The 23,356-nt window shown below is 39.0% G+C and overlaps 1 protein-coding gene across 3 annotated transcripts in view; it reads right to left on the bottom strand.

Moving 5' to 3' along the window:
* Positions 1 to 23,356, bottom strand: part of lamb2l (laminin, beta 2-like) — an 82,743-nt gene that overhangs the window by 36,105 nt on the left and 23,282 nt on the right. Inside the window, exons 1-3 of one of the 3 annotated variants that reach the window (XM_057820065.1) lie at positions 14,760 to 14,882; positions 10,382 to 10,463; positions 5,654 to 5,823 (exon numbers count right to left, since the gene is read on the bottom strand). In XM_057820065.1, the coding sequence (XP_057676048.1) occupies positions 5,654 to 5,823; positions 10,382 to 10,421 (210 nt within the window). In that variant the 5' untranslated portion in view covers positions 10,422 to 10,463; positions 14,760 to 14,882. Of the gene's footprint in view, positions 1 to 5,653; positions 5,824 to 10,381; positions 10,464 to 10,868; positions 11,672 to 14,759; positions 14,883 to 23,356 lie in introns of those variants that run through there. The other 2 variants (XM_057820073.1, XM_057820059.1) reach the window with 2 other exon arrangements.

The raw sequence follows: 23,356 nt of genomic DNA, 5'->3' as shown, positions 1-23,356 counted from the left end.
CGAGATTTAGTTTCCAATTCCCACTCTACTCAAAATGGGCGCCAGCTGCCATAAAAAAGAAGCACATGTCACTTTTCTCAAGAAGGCTGGCAATTACGAATGGCGCTGATGAATGAATTGTAATTTTATGCAGAAAATGTGAGCAATTCCAAAAGGTTCAAGTACTTTTTCATACCACTGTAAGCAGTGTTGTCAGGAACAAGTTACTAAGTAACGCGTTATTGTAATCTGATTACTTTCTTTCAGTAACGAGCAATCTAACGCGTTCATTTTTCCAAGCCAGTAATCCGATTAAAGTTAGTTTCCTTAGTGCCTGTGCGTTACTATTTTGTTTTGCCTAATGTATGTAGAATGAAGAATACTGTAGTCATGTACGAAGAGCATTTGAATAGAAAATATTGCTCTTGAGTTTGGGAGTGACATCACATCTCACGTTTTCTCATCGGGGAAAAAAAAAACGGGTCACGTGTATTACCATGCTGTTTGAGCGCTGTCTGCCACGGCGGTCAACAACATAGCCTCACCGCCAGAATGCTAACAGTGAAAGGAAGGATATATACCGCAAATGGCTGCCTCTGCTTACTGGAAATAAAGCCATTACTTCACATTTCTGTCCAGTAAAGATGACAAAAATATCTCCGTGCGTTGCAAACTTTGCGCTGGCTGAAAAAGACTGTCGGCCGCTAAAAACTCTACATCCAATTCAACAAGGAAGCACTTGGAATTACAGCACAACGTGACAAAACTCGAAACAAAGCCTACAGGCACAAAGACAGCCAGCACTTCTACAGTTTGTAACCAGCCTTTATGCACATTTTATTGTTAGTGTTTGTAACCATAGGCGGAGTTTTTCTTTTGTGGGACTGGGGGCAAAGCATGTTGATCATCATTTTTGCGTTTTATATATTTTCACTACTATTGTAAATCCTCTCTGAATACATCAAAACTATAAACGAACATGTGGAATGGCAAAAAAAAGTGAAATAACTGAAAACAGGTTTTATATTCTACATTCTTTAAAGTATCCACCTTTAAGGTGTTGCCAAACGTTTGGCCAATACTGTATATATACAGTATACGTATACAGTATATAAAACTGTTCAAGCTTCGTTGTTGTTGGTTGCGTTTGAAAGCAGAAATTACAGAAATTCTAAATATCCATCTTGTCTCCACAAGTGTAGTTTTAGCTAAGCAAAGCAAAAGATCTAAGTCTCTAAGGTGCTAGTCACATGATCTGCCTCGAAAAATGACTTTGACCCATAATTAAATACGTTGTAGGATTCTTGTTCATTTAATTAATTTTTGTTGTTTTATTTCTTTACAACTTTTATAGACAATATTTTAACAGCTAGGTCTTTATTTTAAATGGGAAGTTCAGAATTTTTGACATTAGGCTTTATCTTGGAGTTAGCTGGGGTTTATTTTGTCATTGGAGTTGATTTAAACAAATTCCGTGCAGTTTGTCAGTTATTTGTTAGTTTCACTGCTCCAGAATGGCTAAGCTAGCGCGAGTCAATGGTGGTTGAAATCAACTCCATCAACTAATTAAACCCCCGCTAACTCAAAGATTAAGCCTTATGTGAAAAATTCAAAGCAAAAGGAGAAAAACTGGTTAAAGTAACTTAGTTACTTTGATAATAAAATAATCAGTAAAGTAACTAGATTACTTTTTTGAGGTGTAATCAGTAAACAGTAATGAAATTACTCTTTTAAGTAATCTGTGACAACACTGACTGTAAGTGATTAGCACTTGAGCTCAGCTAAAGTTAATAGAAGAACATTTTGGACTTTGAGAGCAATTTAAATTTTAAAGTTTGAGAAGAGTTTACTCATTTATTGTCAAATATACCAGGTTAAAAAAAGCTGGGACTTGATTCACTCCGTTTGTATTAGTCTTTTTTTCTCCCTGCTTCACAAATATTTTAAGCAGTGTCTGACCAAGCCATTAAAACAAATACTTTACATTCAAGTAAGTATGCAGTAATTTAGTATAAAAATATATATATTTTGGATATTTTTCAAAAATGTGGTATCAGTATAGTATCGGCATCGGCTGATACCACGCAGCCGGGTATCGGTATAGGGAGCCAAGAAATGGAATTGGTGCATTACTAAATTTTATACAGCGTTTTTAGCATTTACAATCATGCACAAGGACTTCCTCTTTGAGACCCGTTCGACTTAGTTTTCATAAAACAGTTGTTTAAAGGAGCAGCCAAATAAGTAGTGCTTTTGTCAATTGTACTGTAAATGAACCCTTAAGGCCCAGATGAGTCATTCTTCATGGGAAAAGGAATCTTGGCTTTTGAACTTTGCGCTGAAAACAATTCGGATGGCTATTTGTCTCTTTAGCCCGGAAGATACGACATTCATGAAGTCGCAATACAATTTGAAATATGGCCCGGTGAGACCACCATACACTTTTCCAGTTTGTGTCAGTCCATCTGATGAGTAGAGTTCAGGCCAGGGGGACCCGGGGGAGTTTATGATTGTTGTTGATATACAGCTTTAGCATTGCAAGATCAAGTTTTAACTTGCATTTGTATGTAGCGATGAAATATTAACAGACAATGGTTTCCCTGAAGTGTTTGGAGCCTAGATCCTTTTAATGTGGTATTGCCTTATTGACAGTAAATGATGAAACCCTAAAATTCTCAACAATTGTATATTGAGAAAAGTTCATAAACTTTTTCTCTTCATTCAAGTAGTTGCTCACAAAGTGGTGAACCTCGCCCAATCCTGTGAACAACTGTGCCTTAGAGGGTGCACCTTTGATACCCAATCACTTCACACCCATCAGTTTTCAATTACCCTGTTCACCTGTGGAAGGTTCCCAAACAGGTATTTTTTAAAATTATCTTAGAGTTCTTCAACTTTCTAATTCTTATGTTGTGCTTGTCTGTACTTTTGTTTTTAATGGCATTTCATTCAAAATGAGAGAATTTAAAAAATGACATTCATTAGTTCAAGTTTGAACCTTAAATATCATTTCTTTGTGGTGTATTCAATGAATATAAGTTCTCAAGGATTTGATCATGATTGTATTCTGTTTTTAGTCACGTATTATAAAATGCTCCAACAGCATTGGAAGTGGGTTTTGTAACTGAATTTGAATAAGAGTAGATAGGGTGCTTGGTGTGTGTGTGGCTTTAAATCTCTCCGGTTCACTCTTGTTTTCTCTCACTCTTGCTCTCTACTCTGAGTCCTTATTCATTTCCAATTAGTCAAGCATGGTCAAGCTTTTTCTTGGAACTAAACACTGATGTAAATTCACTGTTAATTTGAAAAGCACAATGGCTTTAAGGAAAAAGTGCATCCACAAAACCCTCATTAACTTATCTTCGATACCAGATCATTTCATTTTAGGAGACATGTTTTAGTACAATGTGGATGCGGACGCGGAAACAATGTCTGTGAACCTTCGGCCTAAAATGTTGTCGCTCCCCAGTCAAAGTCATGAACTTTCCTTTTTTTTTTTGGAGTTAAGTAGAAAATTATAATAGCAATCCAAAAATCGCTTAAATTTTGTTGGAAAATATAGTTTAGCTGTTTTCTATGATGCTTATTCAAAATGGAGGCCCAGCCACAATGGGACGTGTATGGAGGATAAGACTCTACGTCCTTTCTCAAAAATTTCCCCCTTTTTCCATTTCATTCAGAAGCATAAAATACAGCGTGAAATATGAAATGAACATGCTTTTTTTCTGTCATAGTCACTTTAAGGACACCTTAAATCTCTTTAAATACCTTAACAAGGTTACACAGAAAAAACACAATCACACACGTGAAGGGGATGCAGGCCGAGATATCAGTCCTGAATCTCGAAATTGTTGGGCAGACCTATCAACAGTAGTTCAGAAAATAGGAGGTTACATATCAAGTTATGTGAAACAAGTAGTAAGATTTTAGTGTCACCATGCATCAACTTAAAAGACGGACTACATGCAATGATTTGCACATTTTGGAATTCAACTGTCAGCGAAGAAGTGCTGCCTCCATGAGGAGAAATACTTTCACAGAACACATTGTCTATGCCGTGAATCGTTTCACTGCACTGGTCGCTCTGTGAGCCTAAATTCCTGTCAGATTTGTTTCTTTCTTTCTTTTTTTTTTTAATTTTTTTTTTTTACTTCTGTTCTATTAATCCCACTTGCCTTGTTCCGTGGCTTTGGAGCCGGTTTTTGGGTCATTGACATAATTGGATTAACAGCAGCCCTCGTAACATATCACCTCTACCCGGATGCAACTATGGAATCTGATCTCAATGTCAAAAGAAACACATTCAGGAAAATCTTTTGTCAACTACACATGACTGATGAACTCTTGGACGATCTAACACTGGCGCCTAAAGTCGTTGTTCACAAAGGTCGACACCTGGTTTCATGGTGTGACAGTTTGTCACCATATCCTGCCCCCTACAGTTGCAGAGAACCTCTGGAATCAGGGTCTCATGTCAATCTTGTTCACCTGGAGGCATCATGGTGCAAGTATGTACTTGTTGTGCAAACAGATGTATGTATACGGCATGCACATGATAGAACACGTGTCAAGCATCATTTAGAGGGAAAAATAAATAAACAAGTACTGCACAGAGGAAAAGAGGAAGGTGACATGTGAAGATGACAACTACTGGATTGTAGAAGGTAATTTGGGGTGGGGGGTGTCCATTAGCATTCTTTTAGATGACCCATATCCGATTTTGGGCTGAAATTAACACTTTAACTCAGTTGCTGTCAAAGACATTGATAAAGGTCCCATCCTTTATTAACTGGGGGGGCTGCCAGATCATTGCTAGTTCATCCCGACAGATGTAGTTATGATACTACACGAGCTACACTCACATATTGTAAGTATTCAGAAGTTAGGAAAATCAGTATCACTCTATATTTTCGCTTTGTAATGGTCCATTTATTCAACCATGAGCTTTGCAATTATTTTATCTTGTATATTGTATGGGTAGTAAGAATGGGCTGATTACCGGTCAAAAATATGGCAAGGCTTAAAAAAAATTAAAAAAAAAGTTAACAGAACTGAAATTGGCTATACCCCCCTCGAAAGAGCTTTAATGGGAGTCTGCAACCTGCAATATGATTGGCTTACAGCTATTTGAGCCAAGATGAGAAGTTTGATAAACACATTTGTAGGTAGTAAATGGATGGACATATCATTAATCATGATCGAAGATTATTTTAGTAGATATTGAGCCTTTAAATGGTAATAGCAGGTGTATGACGTTCTGGATGATGCTACTACAAAATGCACCTGTTTTCCAGTTGCTCACAACATTCAAAATATTACAAGGGGAAGAAGGCAAGTTGACAAAAAGGCTTCATGTGGTTCATGTCTGTAGTGTAATACGTGCTGAAACATTGAGCAGGTGCAGGGAAGCTTCACTCATGAAAACCATTCAAAACACAAACAACCAATAAAGGTGAATTGGAGCTCGATGAAAGGGAATTATGAAGCTATGGAAAATTGAACAACCACATCTACTATATTACTTGCTGCATTGACAACATAGCTGATAGAAGAATGTTCGGAAATTATTTCAAAATTTGCGAAAGCTGGTGAATGCTAATGCTAAAAGGTGTAATTGGTCAAGGCAAAAATAACATAATTAACTGAATAGATATAGAATAATTAAGCAAGTGACCTGGAGATGGCTGACAATGCAGTAGTGCTCTGGACCGTTTAGCCCACAGGTGGAGGTAGCGCTTAGGTTCACAGCACGTCCAATCAAAAGGTTTCCTGTGGCTGGGTAGCAGCTCCCATCCGTGCAGCCGTGCGGGCTTGATGGCAGGTCTTGTCCAGACAGACGTGAGGCTACAAATCGAAGTCAAATATAAAGCTGGCTTAGAAACTTAAGTGCATGCTGCGCATTTCACTTTTATTATAACTGGCCCGCCTTTTTGTTTAATGGACTGTATGAAGGCAATGTTCCACTATGCCAGAAAAATATCTCTGAAAATTCTGTGTAGCCCACTTGAAAAATGTCTATAATTTTGGACATAGGCTTGCATTCCAGAAAGTAATTCCTTTAATGAACTTGGTGCAAAATCGCTTTTCTTCACCATTACTTTCGACCCATGTTCTGTAAATACTCTCTCTGCACCACTAAATCGCAAGTACCATCAGCAAAAGGAAGTATCACAATCTATAATGGCAAAACAAAACATTGAGGTTCTCAGGTTGCAGAATCACTATATGAACAGCAAATAAAACAGTCGAGTGAGGTTGACAGTGATGTATAGCGTCTTTTCAACTTGTTGATTTACAGAAAAACAACAGACCTGCAACATGTTGAGGCGTGATAGGAAAGACTGGGCATATAGTATAAGCACATTGTTAAAAAGCCCTTTGACAAAAAAGGGAATCATCATCGTATCTCCGCTTTACGTCAACAGTGAATTTTCAGCTAGATACATTTTGCGTTGATTTACAACCAGTTATGCAGTCAGAGAGTAAACTGCTAGCACGAGCAATGACAATGTGGCACAGTTTGCATGGTCACAACAAACATGAAATAAAACAACATCGACAAGTAGAATTTGACAGCAAGGAGCATTGTTAAAACAGATACTCTCTTTTGTTAGCATTTTATAACATGTATCGCAAAGTAGCCATATCGAAAGCCAAAGCCCCGTCAAAACATTGTCTTCATACCAAATCTCCCCTCCCCACTTTCATTTACAATTAGTCAGGAATCTACAGGCAATCATATTTTGTTTGAATAGATCATAGTACTGTATTATTTTTTTTTTTTTACTACTAAAAATCAGTACTTTTTTCCCTGCTTTGAATCCTGCAGCTTATAGTCCAGTGTGGATTTTGTATGAACAAATACAGTTTTCATGTAGAGGTTATGGAAGTTTAGTACAACTACAACACGAGGTTGGTTGGTCAGTCGATCATTTGGATAAGGACCAAATATTCCACAAATTTGTAAAATTTCTACTCCTTGGTTATCAAAACATAATAATGATTACCGTATTGGCCCGAATATAAGACGGCCCTGATTATAAGACGACCCCCTCTTTTTCAAGACTCAAGTTTGAAAAAAGACTTTTTGAACACCGAATTCTTTTTTATACAGAAAATAATTATAGTACATCTGAAAGAAATGATTATAACAATATATTTGAGAGAAAAAGCATGTTATTTTGCCTCATTCAAATCTTAATATCTGAACATTTAAATAAATAAACTAAAGTGCAATCACATTCGTAAATGAATGGCTTCTGGTTTTTGAAATGTAAATAAACTAATCTATGGTGATAGAACAAAAAAATTGCAATAACTGCATTAACCATCAAAGTGAAGTCTAACTCTAACTGTAGTCTTTTAACAAATCTGAATAAGGGAAAACATTGCAATAAAATACTGCAAACTGGTTAAACTTGAGAGGAGCTGAGAGCTGTCATGACAGAGCATCTCTCCAATGATATTTGATGCCATCTAGCGTCGTGAATGGGTATAATCTCTAGACCGCGAATATAAGACAACCCACACTTTTTCAGTCTTATTTCAATGCAAAAAACACCGTCTTATATTCGGGCCAATATGGTATTTGAGATTTGTGACCTAGACATTTAGACATGCTCAAATATTTAAACTATGCAAATGCCAAATTTCTTAGACCTCTGATCATGAAGAAAATAATGTGTACAGCCAAAAAATGACATCACATCAGAGCGTTGATACAAACATTGACAGACTCCAACGCAGGTCCACAAGACGATTGGTATTACTGATGTCACAAAAAAGGGCGGGCAATCTGGAATACACGCATTTGATTAGCTAAAACAATGTTGGCATTTAAAGATGTTGGCCAACACGTACAAGGGCCACTTCCGGGAAATACTGACTTTTAGTCATGTTTTTTTCCCCCCACTATTACACATCAGAAAAATTAAATTTTGTGTTTTTTCAATGTATTTAACTAAATTCTACTGGCATGCTCATGATAAAAGGTGTTATCTGTCTCTTTAAGGCAGTCATTTAGCAACTTGACTCTTCAGCTCCCTCAACACAATTTCTATAGAATTCACGTTTGGGGCAGGCAACCCACCCCATGACCTAGATGTGCTTCTTCGTGACCCATTCCTTTGTTGCATTGCCCATAGGTTGTGGGTCATTGTCATCCTGAAAAGACTCATTGATAACTGCTCTTCAGTTGCTCTGTATGGCCCTACCCACTGCCACCTTGCTGCAAGCAAAATCGTGCTGTGCACTAAGTAGACAAATAGCGTGATGTAGAGCTGATATGCGCATAATATTGTTCTCAAGAGTCACTTTTTTGCTATACAGGAAAACAATTGCCAAAATTATTCTGCTCATGGTTTCTGTCATTTAGTGGGAATGAATCTTGCTGAGATTTTGTTGAGTTTTTGTAAAAATAGTCGCGACAAGTCGAAATAATACTATACAGTGACCTAATCACTGTAAACCTGCCCATATCTCTGTTCCCAGCCAAGTTGTGAGTAGAATCCGTGAACAAAAGCGAGATGAGGAAACATTTAGAATAACAAGAACATTGACACCATCTGTTTTACAAGTGTGTTATTAGAGTATAACATGAGGCTATGAAACGCACACACATACACACAAAGAAAACGAATGACAGGTAAACGCACCCCTAGGCATCCAATTTCCCTCCGGTACACAACACTATGGCAGGAATGTGAAGACAGGATGGAAAATGTTATTCATTAAAGGAAACATTCCAGGTGTCAGTGTGGCCATGAATGAATGCTAATGCACCTTTAAGGGCCTGTTTGCAACACTTTCCTTAAAGCTTAAGCAGACCAGGTAAGATTGTTGGAATGTAAATAAACCATATGAACACTTAAAAGGTGATCCATCAATTCATTCATTCATTTATAACACCTGTGGAGTAATCCGTCATTCATAAATTCATGACTTCTATTTCTTTGCAAATGATTCTTTTCCTACAAAGCAAATACATTGGATTTAATAGTTGTCTGTGGATCATCTTTGAGCAAAAAAAAAAAACGGTCAGTTTTATTTAGGTCACATTCAAATTTTGGGAGTTTGAAAAAAATACTACCTCCAATCTTTCAATCAATTTATGCAAGCACTGTCCTTTAGTAGTTGATTGTGATTTGAACAACAACATCTACACCTAGACCAGTACTTCTCAAATGGTGGGGCGCGCCCCCCCAGGGGGGCGCAGAGCGATGCCAGGGGGGGCGCGAGTGACCTCGGGGAACATGCTTTTATTTTTTTAAATTTTTTTTTGCCGTACTAGAATAAAGTGTACTTGCACATCCACTCCGTGGGTGGCAGTGGCGCTCTCATTTTCAAAGTGCGTGCAGTATTTTTGAAGTAAGCAAGAGCACACGGAAGAGACTCATGCAGAGCTGGACTCACGCAGCGACCCACTGTCTTCTTCGGTTCTCACGTGTCCGGCCGAGAAGTGCCATTTTCGGCTTGGGATCGTCACGACCACCGCCCTCACCTACGGTTCTACCTCGGCCGCCGAGAATGCGCTTTTTTCGGGCCGTTTGCCTTTGACTTTTAATATAGTGGGAAATGAGGAAAGACCACTGTTTACTGAGTCTAAAAATGATTATAGCGGAGAAGCCAAATCAGTTAAGACGCCACTTAAAGACATTCGACCTCAATCTCATTGATAAGCCGCTTGATTGTTTTTCAGCGAAAATGTGCCGAATATTGCCAATTGTCACAATCATCCCGCTTTGTCAGTGTTATATCAGTAAACCAGTGAGCACTGTGGTGAATCAGCGAAAATAAAAACTTTCCTTCTGTCCAAAGACTTTTTCCCCCCCTTCTATTCAGTTTTGTTTTTCGGTCAAATTTTTTGGCACGTTGTCCTGAAGAGTAAATGTTTCTAATCAATTTGAATTTGTTATTATTTACTGATTTTATTACATTTTATTTTTCAGTATCAAATGGTCAAAAATGTACCTTGAGTGTATTTTTACAGTTTGGATGTGACTTTTTTTTTTTTTTTTTAACTTCAGGCAAATTGATGCGCGTTAAGTCTTTTCTGTTACAAGCAACACAATGTTAAAAAAGTTATACTTTATTATAAGTTGATCTATGTTACTTTTTTTCTTTAATAGAAAAAAAAGGACACAATGTTAGGCTGAGGCGTACTTATAATAGTAATATAGACGAATAATACTATTTACAGTGGCGGCAGAGAGTTGGGGGGGGGGCGCGAAACATTTACGTCTTCCTTGGGGGGGCGTAACAGAAAATAATTGAGAAGCACTGACCTAGACGAACACCATTTAAATGCACATGAATTGTGACAAAACATTGAGAAACACACTGTTCCCATCAAATACCGTGCAATAATTTAAAATTTAGGAGAGGAAAAAGTGGGACTACTCACCCAGCATGAGGAGCATCAGATACAAGGCCATGGTTGTCATCAGCACAATCGGACATTCGAAGATCAGTCAATCAATCCGGATCTGGTAACACAGAAACCAATGCATTTCATGCTGTTGAAACAATGTCAGTCCATCTGAAAAACGTGTTAAAAAGCTTGAGAAAATAGAGTGGTACTGCTACATACGAATTTAATTTGTTCCAGGACCTGGTTTGTAAGTCAAAATGGTCGAGCGGGATTTTCCCTTAATAACTCATTATAATTACATCAATTTGTTCCACAGCCCAAAAACCTTCGCTAAATCCTTCATAAATACTGCAGGTACAATTGCAAACGGAAATTACACACTGCATAAAAATTAATTTAAATACAAATAGGAATAATAATAATGTAATGAATTGGGTTCTAATGTGGCCGTTGTGTTTTGCATGCTGTTCCTGAATTGACAAGAAAGTGAGAGAGGTGCGGCAGAGTGGGAAGGTTTTACTTTCTCTGTTTTAGTTCTGGAGGCCTTCAAGGAAATTCTGGTCCACCATCCGACGTCTGAGGAGAGGAAAGTAGTGCACCATTAACACTGTGTATAGTGGAGATGGGGTACTGCTGACCTCGACTCGGGACGTCATGAGTCGATGGGGAGAATACTTCAAAGACCTCCTCAATTCCACTGACACGCCTTCCTTTGAGAAAGCAGTTTGGGGACTCAGAGGTGGGCTCTCTTATCTCTGGGGTTGAAGTCACTGAGGCGATTGGAAAGCTCCTCGGTGGCAAGGCCCCGGGGTGGATGAGATCCGCCCGGAGTTTCTAAAGGCTGTGAATGTTGTGGGGCTGTCGTGGCTGACACGTCTCTACAACATTGCGTGGACATCAGGGACAGAGCCTCTGGATTGGCAAAACGGGATGATGGTCCCCCTTTTTAAGAAGGGAGATCAGAGGGTGTGTTCCAATTATAGAGGGATCACACTCCTCAACTCAGATAAGTCTATTCAGGGGTGCTGAAGAATAGGGTCCGTCGGGAAGTCAAATCTCGGATTCAGGAGAAGCAGTGTGGTTCTCGTTCCGGTCGTAGAACAATGGACCAGCTCTACACCCTCGACGGTCCTCGAGGGTGCATGGGAGTTCGCCCGACCAGTCTACAAGTGTTTTGTAGATTTGTAGAAGGCGTTCGACCGTGTGCCTCGAGGAGTCCTGTGGGGGGTGCTCCGGGAGTACGGGGTACCGAGCTCCTTGGTAAGGGCTGTTCGGTCCTTGTACTCGTACGGAGTTTGGTCCATATTACCGGCAATAAGTTGAATTCGTTCCCAGTAAGGGTTGGACTCCGCCAAGGCTGCCCTTTGTCACCGATTCTGTTCATAACTTTTATGGGAAGAATTTCTAGGTACAGCTAAAGCGTTGAGGGCGTCCGGTTGGTGGCCTCAGTATTGCATCGCTGCTTTTGCAGATGATGTGGTGCTGTTGCAAGCCGTGACCTCCAACTCTCACTGGAGCGGTTCGCAGCCAAGTGTGAAGCGGTCGAGATGAGGATCAGCACCTCCAAATCTTAGTCTTCAGTGGGAGGAATGTACAACGTTAAATATGTTAAATTGAAAGCTGGTAAATAAATCAACAAGAATAAGTTAATTTGTATTTCATGAATTGATTCAGATTTTCAAATTATATAACAGTCCACTTGGGCTGCTTTATCATCATTTATTGTTATCGAGGTAAATCTGCTCAATTTACCATGATAAGTACTTATAGCCATATCGCCCAGCCCTAGCAGACAGTAACCGCGTTGTGTTGCGCTGCGCAAGTTGTAAAATAAATGATTAAAAGCCTGACGAAGCTGGTGACTTCCTTGCCAATGTTACAATAATAATAATTGTCACCTTAATGTATAAAAACTGGCGAACGGAGGTCGGAGGAGGACCATCAAGATTGTATATGTAGTATACATATTTTGAGCCAGTCCAGTGACGTGCACATCACGCTCATATTTTTCTATCATTTCCATCCTAATTTCAATGGTAAGAGTCACATTTTTCCCTTTTTTTCACCACCTGCACTAACCTTCTTGGGACCCATGTTGATTTTTCTCACAAGAAAAGCCACAGTGCTGGCGTCTTGCGGGAAAACAATTAAATTGCGACTGTCGTAAATCGTCATATTTCAAGCATGTCGTTATATGTCGAGACAAATGACGAGTCAAATTTAACGTGGGATGTCGAAAGGATCTTATGTTGAGGTGTTCGTATGTCGAGGTACTACTGTATACTGTATATAAATTCACTTACAATTACGGCAGAAATACTGTAGCACTTTTACAGTTTCTAAGGGCAAGCAATCTGAGTTAAAATTCAAAATGAAGGAAAATGATTATTGGAAATTGGTTGTTGGTTACACGATGTTTGTAATATATTTTGTTTTGCACTAAAACAATGGAAGCAGGCAGGTCTACGATTATTGATTAGCATGTTAGCAAAAACACCATTTCCCTTCATAGATGCCATACCAACCATAGAACATTCCTGGATTATTCAAAAAAATACATTGACATCTGCACCAGTGTTCTAAAAATGGAGACAATACAAACTGTTATGTGCACCTCAATATTTGAGTGAATTGTTTTCTTCCAATTTAAAAATTCTAGCTTTCCCATCCGGAAAAATCTTAAATTTTTAATAATTGGTGCTGTATTATTGCAGTACTATCCGGTACTATAAACTTTATTTTGTATTATCCAGTTAGGCGCAGCACTCCAAACTCTCTCTTTGTTGTTGATGTTGTTTAATCATCTTATTATACATCCTTGCAGGTGCATGCTCCAATTTCTGGGACTGGAACAAGCAATGGAGATAAAACCTGCCAAGCCCTTTTGTTTCTGTTTTGGGTCAGATATTTTTCAAGGTCTTTAGGAAATGTTGAGGATTGGTTTCTTTTTAATTTCCTGCAGTGTTCAAAAGGGAACAGTTTTGTATTCACCTTGGCCATCTGGTACACAATATCATTGGCTCGATTCTCTGTTGTTTGGGAACAGGCATAAATTGTTGTGAAAGCTCTTGCAAATGCAAAAATATTTTCATACTGTAGGTAATGATATGGACAGTGGACAGTAAATATGTTAGAATGCTTACAGTTGATTGAAAATGGTGAATGCAGAAGGAACATATTCATTGCTTTCATTAAAATTGTCACTTTCATCACAAACTCAATCTTCTCATCTTAGCCAGTTGTGGGCCAAGGGCCTCTTGTATGCAGAGGCTCTGCAAACACAGGGGTTTCCAACCAAAATGGCACAGTGTGCATGTGCGGAAACACAAATCGACAGGCGAGAACAAGCATGTTTTACATCGCACATCAACGTGACCTCGAAGACAAATAATTGTGGTGACAGAATTACCATCGGAAAGAATGAATGACACTTTGGGGAGTTTACTAAGATGTAGCAAGCCCTTTGTTGTCAGAGAAACCACTCACCACCCTGTGCCTTGCTAATTTTCAAATGGGTGTTATGAATTCAAATAATCATATTCACGAGTCTAGATTATTATACCATTTCTCAACACCACAGCATTATGCCCCCTCGTGGCTGTGAACAATAAAATGATGATCTTAAAGTAAACAGATTGGATGCTTTTTAAACCCTTCGACCAGTGACAATTTCCTTATTTTCAGACCACTAAGTGTTCCTGGAGATAAAATCCAATAATTGAGTCGCTATATACGTTAGGACTACGAAGATGAAACATACTGTAGACCAACAGCAGCGTTGGTGTTATAATCTCATAAAATTTCATGGCAAAATACATATTTTATTAACAGGTGTGGTATATAGAAAAAGCATTAATCCACTGGATTTGGCTGATGCTAGTGATAAAGATGCAGATCGAAGATCTTGTTTTCCACTGTTTGAATCACTAGAGCATCACTGAAATCGTAACTGAACCCGGAAGTAAACAGATGGACAAACACATCTTTGTTTTGGCTGAGGTTTGCTCTCTCCCAATTAATATTTTAATTATTACAGTATATGGCCATTATAGCCTCAAACAACAGGTATAAAAATTTATGCACTTGACTTTTTGCACAATACTGAATAATTTGTTTTACTAATTGTTTTGATGTGAAGGCTCCTCTTTCAAAATCAATGAATAAATCATGTATTCTCAATACACAATGTCATTCTAAATGCTGTTCCAAAATGAACTACTGGCGTTCTTTCTTTTACACTTGAACCAACTACAGTTTGTAGTGAACAAATGTAGTTACAGTTTAGCCAAAGTCGAGCAAGAGTGGTGGTGCTTCAAACCTTTACTAACAGCACAAGAACACCAAAAAAAAATCGCACTGAAACAATTCATAATGCTTAGAGCGTTCAAGTGATTCAAGTATTCATACTCACGTTTGGTTTCCTCACTATTTAGAAATGTTCACTCAAAGTGTCTTTGAATGCCGGTCTCTGTCATGTACAGCCCACTGTGTGTGTTTACGCGTGCATGCACATGTCATGCAGCTGAAAGTGTAAAACAAACTTGAGGGTGCTACCGGCGCCGGCGGCGGTATAAAAACAGAGGGAAAGCCATGAGCCAATCGGAGCCCTTGAGTGCTCGTTTCTCTCCGCCCTCCGCCTCGCCCTCCCTGGTTTTCTCCGGCCGGCTGCCTCGTCACTGGGGCACTGGGGTGAATGGACAGCTATTATTATTCTAATTGCACTGTCACTCTGCGGGCCACTGGTTGAAAGAGGGGAACGGTCTCCAGGCTGTTGGAATGCACCACCCTTTTCTTCTGGACTCACAGGGAGAGTGAAGAGGCAAGGGAGGTAGAAAGGAGGCCAGAGAGGCCAGAGACAGAGCGAGAAAGGGAGAATAACTAGCAAGAAGTGGTATGGACAGGCAATGTCCACACATACTGGGAGCTTTTCAAATACAGTATACATAAATTTTCCCCTTGGAAAAATGTTTTTAAAGAACAACATTGATCAGGAAGGAAGACAATGTCACGTAATGTGAAAGTGTTTCACGGTTACGTGTGAACAGAATCTGCAGGTTAATTTTTCTCTGACATTAAACTGCAATTTACTGCCTTGCGACCTAGTCACTATGACGGATTATGTGCGGTAGGTGCTGTCTGAATACAAGTGGTAATGTTCCGCGACAGATGCACAGGTTGATGACGTAGATACTTCTCGTTACAGTAGTGCTGTCAGCATTGCTGCAGAGATTGAAGAGGTGGGGGGTCAGGCTGTTAGTGCTCAGACCATATGCCGCACTCTACATCAAATTGGTGTGCATGGCTGTCACCCCAGGAGGAAGCCTCATCTTACCATATGCCGCACTCTACATCAAATTGGTGTGCATGGCTGTCACCCCAGGAGGAAGCCTCTTCTGAAGATGGTACACAAGAAAGCCATGAACACCAATTTGATATAGAGTGTGGTCTGAGCACTATCAGGCTGACCCCCCACTTCTTCAATCTCTGCAGCAATGCTGACAGCACTCCTGTAACGAGTCACATGACAAGCAGTACTCAATTTGGACAATTAGGGATGTACATAGTTTCTAAGGGGTATGCTCACTTTTGTTGCCAGGGATTTAGATATTAATGGCTATATTTTGAGTTATTGTGAGGGGAAAATAAATTAACTCTATTACAGTATATAAGCTGCACACAGACTACTTTTCATTGTGTCAAAGTGTCATTTTGTCAGTGTTGTCCGATGAAAAGATACAGTATACTGTACTTAAATATCAGTAGAAATGCGAGGGGTGTACTCACATTTGTGATACACTGTATCAATGCAAGTTGGGAGGAAATGGCAGTACTGAGTAGGCCTGAACGATATATCGTTTAAACATCGCCATCGCGATGTGCACATGTGCAATAGTCCCATCGCAAGGACGTGCGATAGTCTTATTTTTTTTAATCCACAAATGTATGTTGCTCCATGCTTTCTCTGTCCTGAGCTGATCGCTTTAGTGACACTCACACAACCTCCCTCTCCCCCTCCCTTCCTCTCCTAGGTCTTTGTTCCTCTGCGCACTTGCTTATTAAAGTTAACGATGGTTGTGTTTGATCTTGCCACAGAGGCGAACTTCAATCACACCGCATCTTTCAGTCGTCGTTTAACTTGTTAAGCACGTGTTGCATGAAGGAAGCGTGCGCTGGAATGAATGTGTGTGCGTGGAAACGTTGGGGACAGCCGGTGTTCTGACGAATGGGTATGCTTGGTACACCTGTTATGTTGTGTCCTGGAAATAAACACTAGAAGTGATTCTTCAGCCAAGGTAGATTAACAGAAGCATTAAATAAAGCAAAGCATTTTTCTACTACAGTACATTATTCTTGTTTAAAAATGATTCGATGATCTGCACGTGGTACATGATTGGAAAGCTTAAAATCTCAACTTTCTGGGGGAAGAAAAATTTTTAACAGGAGGGCATTTTTAAAAAAAAAAAAAAAAGAAATGTTTTTTAAACAGCAAAACCCTAGCTGGAGGTGAGAGCATGCGAGAGCAGAATTACAGACACCATGACTTTAACAAGATATTATCACATACTTATCTTGTTTCGATCCAAAAACTCCATGTCGCATGTATTACTGAGTGTCAAGACAGCTGTGACTGGCCGCAGCTGGATTATTTCATTTTATTTTATAGGTGAAACATGGTACTATAACAGGGGTCGCAATGCAGAAATCGCAGACATCAAGGAGTGGTCGAGATTTTCTTTTTCGTATATTTACCCTTTTAAACGTTTTTTTTCCCCCCAATTTTTCTTTTTTTTTTCGGATAAGGTATTTATCATCTAACATAGCAGGGAAAATGCGACAGTAACAAAAAAATACAATTTAGCGAAAGTTATGAGGTAGATATCCGTGACTTTTTTACAGACGCCATATTTTTCATTGTGACGTAATTTGTTTAAAAATTTAAAATATGCAAGTGAATCATTTTTTAAAGTTAGCCATATACATTTTTTAAAGCATATTTTAGGGGGAACATTTTGAAAAAAAACATGTCTAATATATGTATAATATGCATCGTTTTCCAATGCAAAAAAATATATATATATATACATTTTTTTTTTTTTTTAAATATCGCAATATAATATCGCAATATATTGCAACCCCCCAAAAAATTGCAGCAATAGTTTTTTCCAATATCGTTCAGGCCTAGTACTGAGACAAACATGCAAACACCACATAGAAAGAGCCAGTTCAAACCCAGAACTGTCAATTATGAGGAATGCATACATAGCATAAAAACATGACCTATGTTCTGCCCTATGTAAAATACAACAAAATATAAGTTTCTTCCATGGCCCAAATTCCACCCGTTTATAAAACTGCCTAATAAATTAACAATTAAAAGCAAAAAGTGCCTCAAGGGTTTTGTACTTTGAAAATTAAAAAAATAAACAAAATACTAAAATTGCTCCATTATTCTTCGGAATTCTTATTGGTGGAGGTACATGGTGCACACTATGACTTCATATCACTGACACAAGACAAATAAGGGAGTTTTCCCAACTAGATGTGAATGACGTGCCAAAGTCCATAATGGTTTTAAAAACACCATCAACACCAACCCCCCCCCAAAAAAACCCAATCTTGTTTTTTTTTTGTCTTTTGCCTTTGCACAAGTACACATTGTAGCCATAATCCCTTTACTACCATGTAAGAAAGAGCTGGAACTAACACACCTTGGACGTTATCCAGGAACTTTGAAGGTCAAAAAACTTTTGAAAGGGGTGGCAAGAAGAGACAACACAAAGAGACGAGCGTAGGAGGAAATGTAACGGTGTCTGCGTGTGTGGGTAATGTGCATGCATGTGTGTGATTGGGGCCTGCCAACAAAACAACAAGTGCCTAAGAGAACAAAGCCACTTTCACATTCACTGCGCTCTGTCGATGTGACCTTCGGCCTGTGTTAAAGGAGGAGATGGCGAGGCAGCGAGAGCAGACACTAGAACTGGAGTTCAAGGCAGGTTAGAAGCACTCAATGTGAATACTTGAAAATCAATGAAAACTAAAATAAACCCTTCACAATAATTTAAGTGCAGTAGATTTGGATGATATTTTATTACTATGACAACACTTTGAAAATAACCCATGACTGGATCGCACCTCAGTTAAGATTACTGCTATGCAGTTGAGTTGGGAGTTAGCCAGTCTGCTCATCTCTTAACAGGAACACAAAAGAGGGAGCACATTACGCTTATTCTAATCTCCCTCCAGTGGCTGCCTATGCACATATAACAGGCATGAAAATGGGTTAGGGGTTAAAAAGGTGAGAAGGGTGTGAAGGATATATGTTCCGGTACACTGTACAACCCGACAAAATATTGAGCTCTGTCGACCCACACTGTGTTTCAGCAGGGCCGCGCAGAGACCGGTGGAGTGGCAAGTGCTCATAGATCAAAAGGGGCACATGAACAAGTATTTAATACATCTTACAACAACATACCTTCAATTTTAACCAGCTTTAGATTATAATTGGCTGTGACATACTTTAATTGGGAGGAGGCAACAGTGAATAGAAATCAACACTCATCAACACTTTCTAGCTGTGACTCAGTCAGTCTGCCTCTTTTCTTCCTTGAACCTTTACATCAAAACTTCCTTCCTCAACTTGTTATTCATCTAAACTTCCTTCCTCAACTTGTTATTCATCTGAGAACAAACCACATCAGATGGCCACTGAGCCACCAACAGCACAGTTTTCTCAAAACTATTATTTCATTAATATCCATATTTGACAACTCTAGCACCTAATAATTGGTCACTGAGCCAGGCAAGGGCGGGTCTATAATGTCCCACTTCAGCTTTACTTCCGCTTAACGATGCGACGTCACAGTCTACAAATAGCATGCGTGCGGTACGTCAGTGTATTTTATACCTGACTATCCTTGCAAAATGTTATTCTTACCAAGTGTGCTATTCACCCAGCTGATGAGGTACCCACTGCCTTTGGCAGCCTCACCCAACTCCTTTTTTTATCCCACAATCTCCTTTCCTTACGAGGCATATCTACATAATGAAATATAAATCTTAAATTTTAAAAAATCAGACTCCCCGGTGGCTTTTATTTTAAAAGCTTTCTTAATTTCTTTCTCTCTTAATAACTATGGAGGTAGATTTTTGTCTTTATAATTCAATCAAAAAAAAAAAAAAAAACACGTTGCTTCAAACAAAACAAAGTTGCTTCAATCAAAATATTTTCAATCCAAAAAGTCACTTCAATAAAAAAATGTGTTTGAATGCAAAATAATCAATAATCAAAAAATAAGTTGCTTCAAATATATAAAAAAAAATAAAAAATAAATCACTTCAATCAAAAAAAAAAAAAGAATCATAAAAAGTTTGCGCTTGCGTCAATCATCATTTAACTAAGTGAGCATCTTGAGAGGATTTGAGTAGACTCACTATGAAGCATTTAATAAAGCCAAGCATTTTCCTACTACTTTATTCTTGTTTAAAAATAACTGGGTGGGACAGTAACATGTTTAAAACTTATAATTATTACATTTTGAAGTGCTTGAAAACCATTTATTAAGATACATATATATACACTGTAAAAAATTTCAGTGTAAAATAACGGTAAAGAGATGGCAGCAGGGTTGCTATTTATATACTGTTATTTTACAGTCTTGGTAATGTAAAAATGCTTCACAGTAATAGTCCGTTATCCAGAAAAACTGTTGATTGCTGTATTTATAGAAAATACAGTAAAGGTCTGTCAGCAGGATTGCCATTACCAGACTGTTATTTAACAGTCTTGGTTATGTAAAAATGTTTCACAGTAATAGTCCGTAAGCCAGAAAAACTGTTGATTCCTGTATTTATAGAAAATACAGTAAAAGTCCGTCAGCAGGATTGCAATTACCACTTATTTTAGTCTTTATATTGTAAAATTATATAACAGTAGTAGTCTAATCCAGGAAAAACTGTATATTCCTGTATTACCAGAATTCACAGTAAAGAGCAGGCAACTGAGGAGCTGCAGTATGCTGCATTTTTAACGATATACTGTGTTTTAACGGTATTTAGGAAAATGACTTTACGGTCTATGAATGCATATATTTCCGTCTAGTACAGAAAAAAATGCTGATGTCAGGTGCGAAACAGAACAGGTTTTATTTCATCGTGTTGGCAAGCAGTGAAAACGGACAGGAACTAGAGAGACGGTGCAGTCGGGTCGTGTAGGTCAGGCTGAGCAGGCTGGAGATCTGCCGTAATCGGGTCAAGCAGGACAGGTTTAGCTCAATGGAGTGCTGGCATAGTCTGGTCAAGCAGGACAGGCTGAGCAAGTATTTGGGCTGGAACTCTGGTGTAGTCGGGTCAGGGAGGACAGGCTGGGTCAGAAGTGGTGATCGGTCAAGGACAAATCCCAAATTACCCCTAAACAATATACTACAATTGTCCAAATATTTCCACCGGTGAGTCAAGCCATGTGCTAATGGCTGCTGCTGGCACATTTCATCTTTTAATTCTGCTGCTTACCGGCTGCCTCTCTGGTTATCTTTTGCCAACGTCTCCAGCTGCACAGGACTGCAAGTGTCAATAGCCAAACCAGGCTGCCATCTTCCTTTCCAGCTTTTATAGCTTTGGGTTGCTCATGGGTTGATTGGCCAATCCCTTCCAGCTGTGCATCGTTTCCATAGTGCTTGCATGCCGGTGATTTTCCAGTTCACGCCCTGGTTGTCTGCTCAATGCATTTTTGTTGATGTTTATCAGGGTTTGACTTTACAATGCGTGAAAAATCATTGTCCATAATACTCCCATTCTTCGCATGGGTTCTTCAATATGAAGAAGTAAGAGTTTGTAAAAAGAAAAAAAAATTGAAGCAAAAAAGCACCTGTCTAATTTACTCCAAATGTAAACATTGGTCTCATGTGTGATGTGGGGACAAAGTTTGTCGCTGCCAGTGACGTTTCCACAGTAATTCACTGCTATACCACTAGATTGGTGTGGCTTTGTCTTTGTGTGGTTTTGGGGGACTCTTTTCGAATTCCTTTATTTTCCTCCGGTCATTGTCAGCAATGGCAATGGAGATGAAATGTGTGCATTTGCAGCTGCATCAGATTAATATTAAACAACAAATGTTGTCAATACAAATGTTAAAGTGTAGGCGACACAGAAGTCGTTTGCGAATGTTTGAAAATGGTGTTGTTGTTGTACTGAACCGGAAACAATGGTCTGAGCGGACCGATCACAGTCCTTCGACATTCACGTCAAGCGCGTTGACGTGAAGTGTAGTCAGGACTTTTTGGAGGTGCACGTCAGGCTATGGCGTAGGGTCATAATCGGGTCTGCGTTAATGGCGTAGGTCCGCCGTCACTGCTACACAGAAGCATAAATCAGCCTTCAGGATGATGGAATACTTCAATTTTTGGAGAAGGGCCAGTTTAGATCAGAGTGGGGATACAACAAGAAACATATAACATATGAGTAGAACCGCTCACTGGCAAACACCTTTTATTCATTTCCCCAAAAGTCACTCAGCTGCATCTTTTGCAAAACATAGAAAACTGCCCTCTACTGGCACTCCAGAGGAATTAACATCAATATTATATATCGCTATCCAGCAATCCTCAGAACTTAAGTTTAATATACAATAATTTAGGTAATATGAGTACGACTTAATTAACTCCCCGTTTATAAATTGGTACACATAAATCCCAATATAAATTGAAGAACAAGCATTGAAGAGCAGCAAATGTAATCTCAAGTCATCCTCTGAAGAGTCTCCAAAATCCAAATTATGGCTAATTATGTCCTCCAGGATTTGATGCCAAATTATTTGCGGTGTCTAGTTATTTTAATTTAAATTGGCAAAAAACATAGTCTATATTGCCACAATGTAAAAGATGTCAGATTTCTGACCATGCTCCAAATTTCCAGTCAAAACTGTTTCCAAAAAATACGGTAGTGTCATGTAATTGAAACATTAACATACCGTTTACAGCATATTTCTTGTTGCTTTAATGCTGGTAACCCACAATGCATTGCTAACTACAGTAATAAACTGTTTAACACAAAAACGGTATTTTAGTGTTAAAAATTGGCCGTAAATTTACAGCAATTTTTTACAGTGTATACATAAGGGGGGAGGGTGGCGCTACATCGCGGTTTTCACTTATTGCGACGGGTTCTGGTCCTCATTAATCGCGCAAAATGAGGTATGACTGTATTTTTGAAAAGCTTTAAGAAGAATCATTCCCACCACTCGTCGGGCCGGCCGTCAGCTCAAGTCCCTGCCGAAAATAATGCGCCTCAGGCAGACGACTGGATCGATGCGAGGCACTCCCCTCCATCCGAGAGCGTGCCGCTTAATTTGACTCAACAGTGTGTTTCTTCATTTATATTAACGTTAAATACACAAGCTTGACGCTAACTTAACGGAAGACATTTTTTCATGGGAGATTTGGCTAGCTCTGGCAGTGTTCAACGCAAGCTGCAACGAACGACAGTAACTTTATTATATCGCAAAATATGAAAACGATTGAAACCAATACTCATCAAATTCAATCTGCTGGCAAATGCAGGCAAGTGTTTATGCTGCGCTCTGGTCTGCCCCGGCGTGGATAAGGCCTGCTTTTTGTTTTCACAGCTTTGCAATGCAACCAAAGGCTCTCCAAGCACTCCATGTACACGTGAAGACTGTGCGCGCGATTGGAATAATGGAACGCAGTTTTGGCCTATGATTGGTTCTCGTCAGCGAAGCAGGATTTGCTGACTGTCCAAGTGTCACTTTTTTAAAGGACTGATTTCTGAAGTGCTCAGTTTACGTACTAAGTTAATCACATGATAATAATAATAATATTATTTAAAAATCTCCCGAAAAAAAAGTCCCTCTGATGTATACAATTCACGTAGGTCACCTTTTTTTTTTTTTACTTCAAAACAGTGAATTTCGCCAAAAGGTGAGAGATTTTCATGCCTGATAGAAGTTCATTTTAAGATTCTGCTTTTTGTCTTTATGGTCTTTCCCCACCTTAT

The sequence above is a fragment of the Corythoichthys intestinalis genome, chromosome 2 (genome assembly GCF_030265065.1).
Source record: "Corythoichthys intestinalis isolate RoL2023-P3 chromosome 2, ASM3026506v1, whole genome shotgun sequence".
Taxonomy (NCBI): Eukaryota; Metazoa; Chordata; class Actinopteri; order Syngnathiformes; family Syngnathidae; genus Corythoichthys; species Corythoichthys intestinalis.
The sequence above is the reverse complement of the archived record's forward strand: the minus strand, read 5'-3'. Positions and strand labels throughout refer to the sequence as shown.